Source organism: Sinohyriopsis cumingii, chromosome 10 (assembly GCF_028554795.1).
Source record: "Sinohyriopsis cumingii isolate HCF-2022 chromosome 10, ASM2855479v2, whole genome shotgun sequence".
NCBI lineage: Eukaryota > Metazoa > Mollusca > Bivalvia > Unionida > Unionidae > Sinohyriopsis > Sinohyriopsis cumingii.
This window is the reverse complement of record NC_142970.1, coordinates 60,145,820-60,160,814: the sequence shown is the minus strand read 5'-3', so window position 1 is coordinate 60,160,814 and position 14,995 is coordinate 60,145,820. Positions and strand designations below refer to the sequence as shown.

Here is a 14,995-nt window from a genome sequence, read left to right as displayed (position 1 = left end):
CAATGCAAATAAATACAAATCTTCAATTAAATACAAATCTACAAATAAATACAAATTAATACAAACCTACAATTACATATGAATTAATAAAACTCTTCAAGTAAATACAAATAAATACAAATCGACCAAAAATACAAATCTACATAAAAATACAAATCTGCAAATAAATGCAAATCAATACAAATCTACAATTAAATAGAAATAAATACTAATCAACAATTAAATACAAACATACAAATTTATGAAAAAATACAAATCTGCAAATAAATACAAATCTACAATTAAATAGAAATAAATACTAATCAACAATTAAATACAAACATACAAATTTATGACAAAATACAAATCTGCAAATAAATACAAATCTACAATGAAATACAAATAAATGTAAATCTATAAAAAAATACAATTCTACAACTAAATACAAATAAATACAAATCTGCAAGTAAATACAAATCAATGCAAATAAATACAAATCTACAAACAAATACAAATCTATAATTAAATACAAATAAATACAAATCTGCAAAAAAAACACAAATCTACAAATAAATACAACTCGTTAAATAAATACAAATCAATACAAATAAATACAAGTGATTTCAAATCTACAAAAAATCAAAAACCAATACAACTCAATAAAATTATTACAAATAAATACAAATCTACAATTAAATACAAAAAAATGCAAATATGAATAAATATTAATCTACAAATAAATACAAATAAATACAAATCTGCAAAAAATACAAATCTTAAATAAATCCAAATTGACAATTAAATACAAATCAATACAAATCTGCAAAAAATACAAATCTACAAATAAATCTAAATTGACAATTAAATACACATTAATATAAAGAAATACAAATCTACAATTAAATACAAATAAATGCAAATATATAGTTAAATACAAATAAATACAAGTCAAAACAAATCAATACAAATCTGGATATATATACAAATCTGTAAATAAATACAAATCAATAAAAATAAATAGAAATCAATTCAAATCGACCAGTAAATACAAATCAATACAACTCAAAACAAAATAATACAGATAAATACAAATCTACAAATAAATCAAAATAAATACAAATAATTATAAATCAGTACAAATTAATACAGATTAATACAAATGTACAAATAAATATGAATCAATACAAATCAATACAAATTAATATGAATAAATAAAAATTAATACAAATTAATACAAATCAATGCAAATCAATACAATTCAATGCAGATCAATACAAATTAACACAAATCAATGCAAATCAATACAAATTAATACAAATCAATACAAATCAATAAAAATAATACAAGTTAATACAAATCAATACAAGTTAATACAAATTAATACAAAATCAGTACAAATCAATACACATTAATACAAATCAATAGAAATTAATACAGATTAATTCAAATGAATACAAATTAATACAAACTAATACAAGTCAAAACTAATCAATGCAAGTTAATACAAATCACTACAAATTAGTACAAATCAATACAAATCAAATCAAATCAGTACAAATTAATACAAATCAGTACACATTAATACAAATTAATACAAAATCAATACAAATTAATACAAATCAATACACATTAATACAAATCAATATAAATTAATAAAAATTAATTCAAATGAATGCAAATTAATACAAACTAATACAAATCAAAACTAATCAATACATAATACAAATCACTACAAATTAGTACAAATCAATACAAATCAAATCAAATCAATACAAATTAATACAAATCAAAACAAATTAATTCAAACAATACAAAAATAATGCAAGTTAATACATCTCAATACAAATTAATACAGATTAATACAAATCAATACAAATTAATACAGATCAATACAAATTAATGCAAGTCATTACAAATCAATATTAATTAATACAGATTAATGCAAATCAATACAAACTGATACAAATCAATACCAATTTCATCAGTATCTCATAATCATTAGTATTTCCTCTGCTCATATTGATCTGTTGTATTTCAGTACCAATATTAAACTCAGTTTTTCTCTTTTAAATCCATGTGTACAGAAAAGCTATGTAACAATATTGTTGGCATGTGTAAATAGATATGTTGCTGTGATAGCTATGTAAATATATATAGATGTTCCACTGATATGAGAATTAAAACTCGTTGATGAGAATTAGTAATTATTACTGATATTAAAATGATGTTTATCACATATATAACACATATGAGAATTCATACTTGTTACTGATATGAGAATTAATACTTAGTTCATTTATGAGAATTAATACTAGATACTAATAGGAGATTTAACACTGGTACTGATATTAAAATTAATACTTGGTACTGATATGAGAATTAATAATTGGTACTAACATGAGAATTAATAGTTAGTACTAATATGAGAATTAATACTTGGTACTGATATAAAAATTAATATTCGGTACTGAAATGAGAATTAAGACTTGTTACTGATATGAGAATTAATACTTGGTACTGATATGAGAATTAATACTTGGTACTGATATAAAAATTAATACTCAGTACTGAAATGAGAATTAAGACTTGGTACTGATATGAGAATTAACACTTGGTACTGATATGAGAATTAATACTTGGTACTAATGAAAATTAATACTTGATACTGATATGAGAATTAATACAGGTAAAATCAAATATAACATGATTTGTTATAGCACAATTCCGCTTATAACACAATGGCAGCATGGCTCCCATTTTTTAATTTAAGGTGACATCTTTTTAACATCCTAACTGCATGCTCTTGGAAAAGCTGATTATTCATATCCCTAGTAAATTATATGATCAAGAGGTTAGTTAACTGATGACATTGAAATTAAATGCACATTTTGTATGGGAAAAGGTTTTCAAATTTATATAAAAAAAACATGATTCTGTTTATATTGCAATGTTATTCTTTGGACCCTGAACATAGCTTTATGCTGGGTTTTACCTGTACTTAGTACTAATATTAGCATTAATACTTGGTGCTGATATGAGAATTAATACTAGGTTACAAACTAATATGAGAATTAATTCTTTGTGCTGATATGAGAATTAATACTTGGTACTGATATGAGAATTAATGCTGTGTACTGATGTGAGAATTAATACTTGGTACTGATATGAGAATTAATATTTGGTACCAATATGAGATTTAATACTTGTTACTGATATGAAAATTATACTTGGTATTGATGTGAGAATTCATTCTTGGTACTGATATGATAATTAATACTAGGTTACAAACTAGTTAGAGAATTAGTACTTGGTACTGCTGTGAGAATTAATACTTGGTACTGATATGAGAATTCATTCTTGGTACTGATATGAGAATTAATACTTGGTACTGATATGTGAATTAATACTAGGTTACAAACTAGTTAGAGAATTAGTACTTGGTACTGCTGTGAGAATTAATACTTGATACTGAGATGAGAATTAATACTAGGTTACAAACTGGTATTAGAATTAATACTTGGTACTGATATGAGAATTCTTTCTTGGTACTGATGTGAGAATTAATACTTGGTACTGATGTGAGAATCAATACTTGGTACTGATATGTGAATTAATACTTAGTACTGATATGATAATCCATTCTTGGTACCCTTGTGAGAATTAATACTTGGTACTGATATGAGAAATACTAGGCTGGAAACTAGTGTGAGAATTAATACTTGGTACTTATGTGAGAATTAATACTTGGTACTGATATGGGAATTCATTCTTGGTACTGATGTGAGAATTAAAACTTGGTACTAATGTGAGAATTTATATTTGGTACTAGTGTCAGAATTAATACTTGGTACTGATATGAGAATTAATACTTGGTACTGATGTGAGAATTAATACTGGTACTGATATGAGAAATAATACTAGTACTGATATGAGAATTAATACTTGGTACTGATATGAGAATTAATACTTGGTACTAGTGTCAGAATTAATACTTGGTACTGATATGAGAATTAATATTTGGTAATGATGTGAGAAATAATACTTGGTACTGATGTGAGAATTAATACTTGGTACAGATGTGAGAATTAATACTGGTACTGATAGGAGAAATAATACTGGTACTGATATGAGAATTAATACTGGTACTGATATGAGAATTAATACTTGATACTGCTATATAAATTAATACTTGGTAGTGATATGAGCATCATACTTGGTGCTGATGTGAGAATTAATACTGGTACTGATATGAGAATTAATACTTGGTACTGATGTCAGAATTAATACTTGGTACTGATATAAGAATTAATACTTGGTAGTGATATGAGAATCATACTTGGTACTGATGTGATAATTAATACTGGTACTGATATGAGAATTAATACTTGGCACTGATGTGAGAATTAATACTTCGTACTGATATAATAATTGATACTTGGTAGTGATATGAGAATCATACTTGGTACTGATGTGAGCATTAATACTTGGTACTGATGTGATAATTAATACTGGTACTGATATGAGAATTAATACTTGGTACTGATGTGAGAATTAATACTTGGTACTGATATAAGAATTAATACTTGGTAGTGATATGAGAATCATACTTGGTACTGATGTGAGCATTAATACTTGGTAGTGATATGAGAATCATACTTGGTACTGATGTGAGCATTAATACTTGGTACTGATATGAGAATCATACTTGGTACTGATGTGAGAATTAATACTTGGCACTGATATGAGAATTAATACTTGGTACTGATGTGATAATTAATACTGGTACTGATATGAGAATTAATACTTTGCACTAATATGAGAATTAATACTTGGTACTGATATGAGAATCATACTTGGTACTGATGTGAGAATTAATACTTGGCACTGATATGAGAATTAATACTTGGTACTGATGTGATAATTAATACTGGTACTGATATGAGAATTAATACTTGGTACTGATGTGAGCATTAATACTTGGTACTGATATGAGAATCATACTTGGTACTTATGTGAGAATTAATACTTGGTACTGATGTGAGAATTCATACTTGGCACTGATATGAGAATTAATACTTGGCACTGATATGAGAATTAATACTTGGTACTGATATGAGAATTAATACTTGGTACTGATATGAGAATTAATGCTGGTTAAAACACAACCTTTCAACTTTAGTTACTTTAGTTATATCCTTCCTACTATATATTCTATAAGAATTAATTTTACAGGTTGCAAGATTGTACAGTAATTTAACATGGATATAAGATTGTACAGTAATTTAACATGGATGTAAGATTGTACAGTCATTGACATAGATGTAAGATTGTACAGTAATTTAACATGGATGTAAGATTGTACAGTCATTTAACATGGATGTAAGATTGTACAGTAATTTAACATGGATGTAAGATTGTACAGTAATTTAACATGGATGTAAGATTGTACATTCATTTGACATAGATGTAAGATTGTACAGTAGTTCAACATGGATGTAAGATTATACACTAATTTGACATGGATGTAAGATTGTAGTGTAATTTTACATGGATGAAAGATTATACACTAATTTTACATGTATGTAAGATTGTACAGTACATACAAATATACAACATATCAAAGTCACATGCCAGGTTATGATATTTGGTTAAATGAACAGTTTTGCACTTAGTCATTGCATCCCATCAAGTCAGATATAATTCCTTTGTAAATGATTTAACAAATTGATATGAACTCTAATTACCAAGAAAAACGTGAATTTGAACCTGCCAAAGATAGGACTGATCAGCAAGAATATGCCTTTTGTTAGACTAAGATATTGATATGTAGTGATTTTGTAATGGATCCTCTTTTTTATTAGACTAGATATTAACATATAGCAATTTTGCAATGGATTGTTTTATTTACCACTAGATATTGACTTGAACATTTTTGTAACAGAATATGTTATGACTTGTTTATTAGATAAGATATGGTGATTTTGTAATGGGATATATCCTTTTTGTTAGACCAGATAATAATAATAATAATAATAATAATAATGATAATAATAATGTTAATAATAATAATAATAATAATAATAATAATAATAATAATAATAATAATGATGATAATAATAATGATAATAATAATGTTAATAATAATGATAATAATAATGATAATAATAATGTTAATAATAAATAATAATAATAATAATAATAATAATAATAATAATAATAATAATGATAATAATAATGTTAATAATAATAATAATAATAATAATAATAATAATAATAATAAATGTATTTAATGAGGCTAAGACATCCCTACACACTCACAGACACAGACACACACACAGACACACACACACAGACACACACCTATGCATGGATATAAATAGCATGATTACACAATAAAAAAATATTCACATTCTTTTCTTTCTCTCCCCCAACACATACACTTGCTCATACATTCTGAACCCACATAGTGACTATGTAATTCACAGGTGTCCCAAAAATGGGTAGCATATTTAATGATGCACAGAAGAATTCATGAATACAGTTGTTTTCATTCATATTTTAACTATTGTACATCCCTGAAACCACTGGATATATTGAGTTTAGAAGAAGGATATAGCGTAGTGTTTCTTATCTTAGCTGGAATAATATTCCAGAGCAAAGTTCCTGAGAGTTGGAAATATTCTTTTGAATAATTTCTTACTTGGTTTGGAAATGGTATACTGTTTGGCAGACATAGATCACAGTGAGTGTTGCCAAGTAGTCTATACTGAGCTAGTGACTGTAAATAGACAGAAGCACTGTTATTTGCTATCATGTACATAAACTTAGTTTTTTTTTCAAATGGATGCAGTCTTTCATAGGTAATAGTTTTAAATTACCAATTAAGTTTTCCTATTACCTGTTTGGATTGATAATAGTCCTAAAACGTTTTCTTAAAGATGTGCTAGCTTTGCTATTTTTTTTTTTGTTTGAATTAGCCCATACTGTATTGGTTGTATATAGCTATTATAAAACAGTGTCCTGTACCTTTTTGGGAGAAAATGTCTTATGTTACTGAGAAGTCATACACATGAATTAACTTTTCAGTATGTTTCATATATTCAGTCCATGATAGATTACTTTCTACAAAATCACCTAGTACTCTTTCGTGAGAGACCATTTGTAAATTTATATCTATTAGGCATAGTTCGTGACTATCAAGATTTGTCTTTTATATTGTGTTAAGTTAAGTAATATTTTTCTTTTACTAGTATTAACTACATTGCCACTGCATGTGCAACAGTTGTCCTATTTCTATAGGGCAGTCTGTAAACAAATCTCCAGTTCATAGATTGTGTTTTTGATGTCTGACAATGTTGCATCATCTGTATAGAGATCTTTAGATGAAATTGAGTCCTTCAGTATAAGTGGTAGGTCATTAATAAATAACATAAATAGTAATGGACCTAGAATTGAGCCTTGTAGGACTCCATTTCTAATTGTTCCAGGTTCAGACAGAACATCATTTATATAAACATGCCGTGCTCTCTCTTTCAGGTATGAAGTAAACTATTTAGTTGTATTATCTTCTTGTTGGTGTATTTTCATTTTGCTCAAAAGCCCACCTTGTTTAAAGCTTTCCAAAAATCAATAAGTACAGATCCTATTATTCTACCTTGATCAAGTGCTTGAAGCTGTTTATCAGTTAGGGAGATCAAGGTAGTATAAGTTTCACATAAATGAATCTATCTAAAGCCTAAATGGTTTTGGTGTAACAGTGACTTTATCCAAAGCCTGATTGGTTAGGGTGTAACAGTAGTTATTTGGTTAAATGGGCATGTTTGTCAATTAGTTTTGACCAGTTTGGTAATATGAAATTGGTTGATAGTTATATGGATCTTCCTTAGAACCTGATTGGTGAATAGGCATTGCTTTTGCCTGATTTGTGAATAGGCATTACTTTTGCCTGATTTGTGAATAGGCATTACTTTTGCCTGATTTGTGAATAGGCATTACTTTTGCCTGATTTGTGGATAAGCATTATGTTTGGCTGATTTGAGAATAGGCTTTGCTTTTGCCTGATTTGTGAATAGTCATTACTTTTGTCTGATTTGTGAAAGCATTACTTTTGCAGTTTTCCATATTTTGGGGATATGTGAGGTTGCAGTACTTAAAATGATCATGAATGTTGTGATCTCTGAAATAGCTGAGTCAAATATTTGTATGAGTCATGGCCCATTCTCATCAAGTTCTATAGTTTTCTTGGTATCAAGCTCAATGAGACATATTATAGCAATGTTCTTTGATACTGGTGAGAGTAAAACCCTGGGGATTTTCATAATGCATAATACTGGTGAGAATCACACCTCCCTGGGGATTTTGACAATGCATGATACTGGTCGAATAGAGAATCATACCTCCCTGGGGATTTTGGCCTCAGCATGATACATGTCTGCGGCATGATGCCCCAGTGCTAGACATCACTATAAACTGCCACACTGCAGACATCATAGCGATATGACTGAAAAATTGTTAAAGCTACATTACAAAAAATCCAAATCACACGCACACACACACGCACACACATTGATATTGCATGATCCTGGTGATTATCATACCTCTGGCTATCAAAGAAAAAAAGTGTAAACTGTTCATTTTTATTCCTTTGGACACTAATAATGGATTTTGATTGGACACTAATCATGGATTTTGATTGGGCACTAATAATGGATTTTAATTGGGCACTAATAATGGATTTTGATTGGACACTAATGATGGATTTTGATTGGGCACTAAAAATGGATATTGACTGGGCACTAATAATGAATTTTGATTGGACACTAATCATGGATTTTATTGGGCACTAATAATGGATTTTGATTGGACACTAATTGTGGATTTTGATTGGGCACTAATAGTGGATTTTGATTGGACACTAATTATGGATTTTGATTGGGCACTAATAAAGAATTTTGATTAGACACTAGTAATGGATTTTGATTGGACACTAATAATGGATTTTGATTGGACACTAATAATGGATTTTGATTGGACACTAATCATGGATTTTGTGCCAGCTGCAAATCATGAACTTAAGACCCTACAAACAATTAATTTTATTTTGAACCTTCCTGCAATCCACAAATTTAATTGTCAAATATAAGGCCTGACGTATGCTACTAACAATAAGGCATTAAGCATAGTAGCAACTGTAAGATCTTACACAGCAATAAGGCCATAAATACAATGTCAACAAGAAGGCCTAAAATACAATATCAACAATAAGGTTTTAAGTACATTATCAACAATTAGACCCTAAGCACAGTACAAGTGATAAGGCCTTAGGTACAGCTCCAAGAATAAGGTCATGAGTACAGTACCAACAGCAAGGCCTTAGTAAAGTATAAATGGAAAGGTCTTAATCAAAGTGGCTACAATATGACCTTAAGTACATAACTTACAATAAGGCCTTAAGTACAGGACAAACAATTATACCTTAAGTACATTACTAATAATAAGGTAATAAATACAATACTAACAATAAGGCCTTCAGTACAGAACAATAAATAAGACCTTCAGTGGTATACAAACAATAAGGCCTTCAGTACAGTACAACAATGAGACCTTAAATGGGATACCAATAATAAGGCCTTCAGTACAATACCAACACTAAGGCCTTCATTACAGTATCAACAATAAGGCCTTCAGCACAAAACAAACAATATGCATTCAGTACAGTATCAACAACGATGCCTTCAGTACAAAACCAACAACAGGCATTCAGTACAGTATCAACAATAAGGCCTTGAGTACAAAACCAACAATAGGCTTCAGTACAGTATCAACAATGACACATTCAGTGCAAAACCAACAATAAGGCCTTCAGCACAAAGCCAACAACAAGGCCTTCAGCACAAAACAAACAATAAGGCCTTTAGCACAAAACCAACAACAGACTTTTATTTTAAAAAACTGATATTGATAGAAATAAATGAATTCACTTTACCAAATATACACATTAAATAATTGGAGTCCAACTGCAACAAACATAGACCCTGATCAACAGTAACATAGGGTGAAGGCTGATCAGGGTCTAAGGTGTTTGTTCTACTGATTAATTCTAACACATTGCATAGACCCAGATTTTTCGGCAGATTGTGCAATGGCAGATCTGTACATTTTTGTAGTTGGATCTAACTTATAGGCGAGCATATATGGTAGCAGATTTGTAAAGATAAGAAACTAGGAAGAAGTCTGTGTACATTATTGTATATATGTACTTGTGTAGGTGTATTCACTTGGTGGGTAACTGGTTTCATGCAATAGATTCTATCCAAGATATTAATAAAATCAAAAGTGAACCAAGAAGGCAAAATGAATTTAAAATCACTGGCAATGAATTTGTTGTATTTGTCAGCCAGTATTATCCCTAGTCATATAGGACAGTCTCTCTAGTAGACTGGTAATTGATCTGTATTAAAGTTATTGAGCCGTGTCTTATGGCAGAGTGACTTGTACATGCATTCCACCTTTTACCAATGAAAATGTTTTTAGTGCCAGTATTGGCTGTATGTACCATGTCATTTTGATTGCTTGCATTGACTGTTGTGTACCATGTCATCTTATGAAGACTAGTTGAATAATACTGTGTTCCTTGTTGAAAGGATTGGAGTTGAAATCACTTATCAGATAAACCTGAACTTTAGGCTGATTCAATCAGGATTTAAGTGGAATTTATAACCAATAATTTCTGTATACCATTATGAAATCTTGTACGGTGAAATAATTATGGCTGATAAAATGTTTCCTCTTGGCAGCCAGGTACTAGACGTGTTTGAATAATTTCATTTTCATTGGTAACAGTGTATTGGGATCTCAACCTTACTGTCAGCGGATATCTTCCTATAGTTGATTTGGATGTCAAGGTTGCTTCTGTTTGTCTGTGTTGGTCACCTAGTTCTGTCACTATTCTCGATCATCTGTAATCAAGAAAGAAAAAAAAAATTCTACCGGGAAATGCTTTTCTACTGTTTATTCTGACTGGGAAGTATGGATTTTAATTCTTCTGATGGTTGTTTTCTCTGGAACTTCTGATTGGAGGATTTGATGAATGAATTCAGGTTTTTACAAAATATTTGTAGTTAGATGAAACAAACAAGTGATGACTTGTAAAGTAGGATTTCAAACATGGCAAGTTTTCATCCTGTAATTTTCAGAAACAAGTATCTGATTACACTGAAAATATGCATGTTTATGTCTACTGTACTAAAATTGTACTAACTGTACTAACTAATGTCCAGTATCCGACCTATCACTAAAATAACTTTCATCTTTCTGTCACCCACATGTACATATCAGTTCAAATAGAGGACATAGGAGAAGTAGGGCAAAACATTCATCCTTTCAATATATGTACAAGCAAGCCAGGAAGGATAATAGACTTTTGGTCAATGTTACAATTATGAATCATTTAAATTCACAAATGGATATTATTAAGTGCTTCATTGGATTGTTCTGGATTCAGTAAAGTGAAACAATCAGGAAAGAATGGGAGAGACACAAACTTTACCAGCTGTATTTGACAGGCAGCGTACCGGGCTGATAATGTTGCAAACTATGTGAGTGTACTCTTTGTTTCCTAGCTAGTCATATTTTGATCATTAAGTTGTGCAGTGTGTACCAGTAAAAGCCCTTTAAGTTGTGAAGTTTGTACCAGTAAAAGCCCTTTAAATTGTGTAGTATGTACAAGTAGAAACAATTTAAATTGTGAAGTGTGTACCACTAAAGCCCTTTTACGTTGCGAAGTTTGTACCAGTGAAAGTCCTTCAAATTGCACAGTGTTACCAGTAGAAGCCCTTTACATTGTGAAGTGTGTACCAATAGAAGCCCTTAAAATTGTGAAGTGTGTACTAGTAGAAGCCCTTTAAATTGAGCAGTGTGTACCAGTGGAAGCCCTTTACATTGTGAAGTGTGTACCAGTAGAAGCCCTTTAAATTGTGAAGTGTGTACCAGTAGAAGCCCTTAAAATTGTGAAGTGTATACCAGTAGAAGCCCTTTAAATTGTGAAGTGTGTATGAGTAGAAGCCCTTTAAATTGAGCAGTGTGTACCAGTAGAAGCCCATTAAATTGTGAATTGTGTACAAGTAGAAGCCGTTTAAATTATACAATTTGTATGGTAGAAGTCTGATCAGCAACGTAAAATAATACATTTTGTCCAGTCAGTTTTCTTAATGCAGATATTGTTCCTACAATTGATCATTTTTACCAACTCGTAGCGATCTAGTTCTGCTTTTGTCCAAGTTAAGGGAGATGCATGTTTTACTTTTGTCCAAGTTAAGGAGATGCTTTACTATGTTAGCAGCTCATGACTAATGAGGATGAATATATTTTATTGGGCAAAAATATTATAGTCAGGTTTATTAAATGGGGTAAAATATTACAGACAGATGGATCAATTGGGGTAAAGTATTAAAATCAGATGGATCAGTTCGGGTAAAGTATAACAGACAGATGGATTAAATGCTATAAAATATTTCAGTCAGATGGATCAAATGGGGTAAAATGTAAAATATTACATACAGATGGATCAATTGGGGTAAAATATTACAGACAGATGGATCAATTGGGGTAAAATATTAAAGTCAGATGGATCAAATGGGGTAAAATATTACAGACAGATGGATCAACTGGGGTAAAATATTAAAGACAGATGGATCAATTGGGGTAAAATATTAAAGTCAGATGGATCAACTGGGGTAAAATATTACAGACAGTTGGATCAACTGGGGTAAAATATTACAGACAGATGGATCAATTTGGGTAAAATATTACAGACAGATGGATCAATTGGGGTAAAATATTAAAGTCAAATGGATCAAATGGGGTAAAATATTAAAGACAGATGGATCAATTGGGGTAAAATATTAAAGACAGATGCATCAATTGGAGTAAAATATTAAAGTCAGATGGATCTAGGTTAATATATTATAGTCAGATGGATCAGATGGGGGTAAAATAAAGGAGTCTTATCTGTGGTGACTCTATGATCATAAACAAAGTAACAGAAAGAAAGTAAACCAAAATGTTTTGTAAATCTTAATAAATAATTTAATTATAAAAGTTATAATGAAAATGTTAGAGAAACCTACAGTTTTATGAATTTAATAAAAAATAGTCATAAAAAGTGCTATTCAAGTCCAAAAGAATCGAATATTCTGAATGAATTTCATGTTCTTGAATGTACTGGACTGCCTGCAATCCTGATGTATGAAAAAGGTGTTGTTGAGAAACTCCTAATATATTTGCTGTGTATTTTTTTCCCGATGTTCATTTTTGTTCCATTTCAGTCCAATTGACTAACGCATAGGAAATGTTTATGGCAAAAGAGCACTGAATACCAAACTTACAAGCATATTAGATTGTAGTTAAGGACAAAATTATATAAATGATTCCATTCCCACTATGCTGGTTGGGGGATAATGAGTAACAATTAGATTCCCACTATGATGGTGGGGAATAATGAGTGATGTGTCCATTCCTACTATGCTGGTGGGGGATAATGAGTGATGTGTCCATTCCCACTATGCTGGTGGGGGATAATGAGTGATGTTTCCATTCCCACTATGCTGGTGGGGAATAATGAGTGACATTTCCATTCCCACTATGCTGGTGGGGAATAATGAGTGATTATTCTATTTCCAGTATGCTGGTGGGGAATAATGAGTGACATTTCCATTCCCACTATGCTGGTGGGGGATAATGAGTGATGTTTCCATTCCCACTATGCTGGTGGGGAATAATGAGTGACATTTCCATTCCCACTATGCTGGTGGGGAATAATAAGTGACATTTCTATTCCCACTATGCTGGTATGGAATAATGAGTGACATTTCCATTCCCACTATGCTGGTGGAGGGATAATTAGGGTCCAAGATGACATGTTCATGTTTTATGATCACATCATCTCCAACCCTTTCCTCAGGAATTTACAGCTTTACTTCAAAATGTATTTAAAAAACTTTATATTAACAAACAACCAGTATACAAGTATGTTACTTTTAAAATATCTTAGTTTAACCAGTGTACAATTATTCTGTTTTTAGAACATGTTAGTTTAATCAAAATTTATGATGTCTTTGTGTGCTCACAATTTTCTTTCCTTTCACTCCACCTGATATCTTGTTAATTGTTACTGAGATATGTGGTGATGCTAAGTGTTAACACAATGATGTGTCTGTGTGGTGTTACTGAGTGTTAACACCACAATGACATAGCCATGGTGTTGTTAATTGTTACTGAGATATGTGGTGATGCTAAGTGTTAACACAATGATGTGTCTGTGTGGTGTTGCTGAGTGTTAACACCACAGTGACATAGCCATGGTGTTGTTAATTGTTACTGAGATATGTGGTGATGCTAAGTGTTAACACAATGATGTGTCTGTGTGGTGTTGCTGAGTGTTAACACCACAGTGACATAGCCATGGTGTTGTTAATTGTTACTGAGATATGTGGTGATGCTAAGTGTTAACACAATGATGTGTCTGTGTGGTGTTGCTGAGTGTTAACACCACAGTGACACAGCCATGGTGTTGTTAATTGTTACTGAGATATGTGGTGTTGCTGAGTGTTAACACCACAGTGACATAGCCATGGTGTTGTTAATTGTTACTGAGATATGTGGTGATGCTATGTGTTAACACAATGATGTGTCTGTGTGGTGTTGCTGAGAGTTAACACCACAGTGACATAGCCATGGTGTTGTTAATTGTTACTCAAAATTGTGGTGATGCTATGTGTTAACACAATGATGTGTCTGTGTGGTGTTGCTGAGTGTTAACACCACAGTGACATAGCCATGGTGTTGTTAATTGTTACTGAGATATGTGGTGATGCTAAGTGTTAACACAATGATGTGTCTGTGTGGTGTTGCTGAGTGTTAACACCACAGTGACATAGCCATGGTGTTGTTAATTGTTACTGAGATATGTGGTGATGCTATGTGTTAACACAATGATGTGTCTGTGTGGTGTTGCTGA

The 14,995-nt window shown here is 30.8% G+C and overlaps 1 protein-coding gene across 6 annotated transcripts in view; it reads left to right on the top strand.

The window, feature by feature from the left end:
• LOC149790217 (uncharacterized) overlaps positions 1 to 14,995 on the top strand; it is a 192,857-nt gene that overhangs the window by 58,386 nt on the left and 119,476 nt on the right. The window contains exon 1 of one of the 6 annotated variants that reach the window (XM_089972234.1): positions 10,563 to 11,576. The exons of the other annotated variants lie outside the window; for them this stretch is intronic. Within the exon in view, the coding sequence (XP_089828360.1) occupies positions 11,506 to 11,576 (71 nt within the window). The 5' untranslated portion in view covers positions 10,563 to 11,505. Of the gene's footprint in view, positions 1 to 10,562; positions 11,577 to 14,995 lie in introns of those variants that run through there. 6 annotated transcript variants of the gene reach the window in all.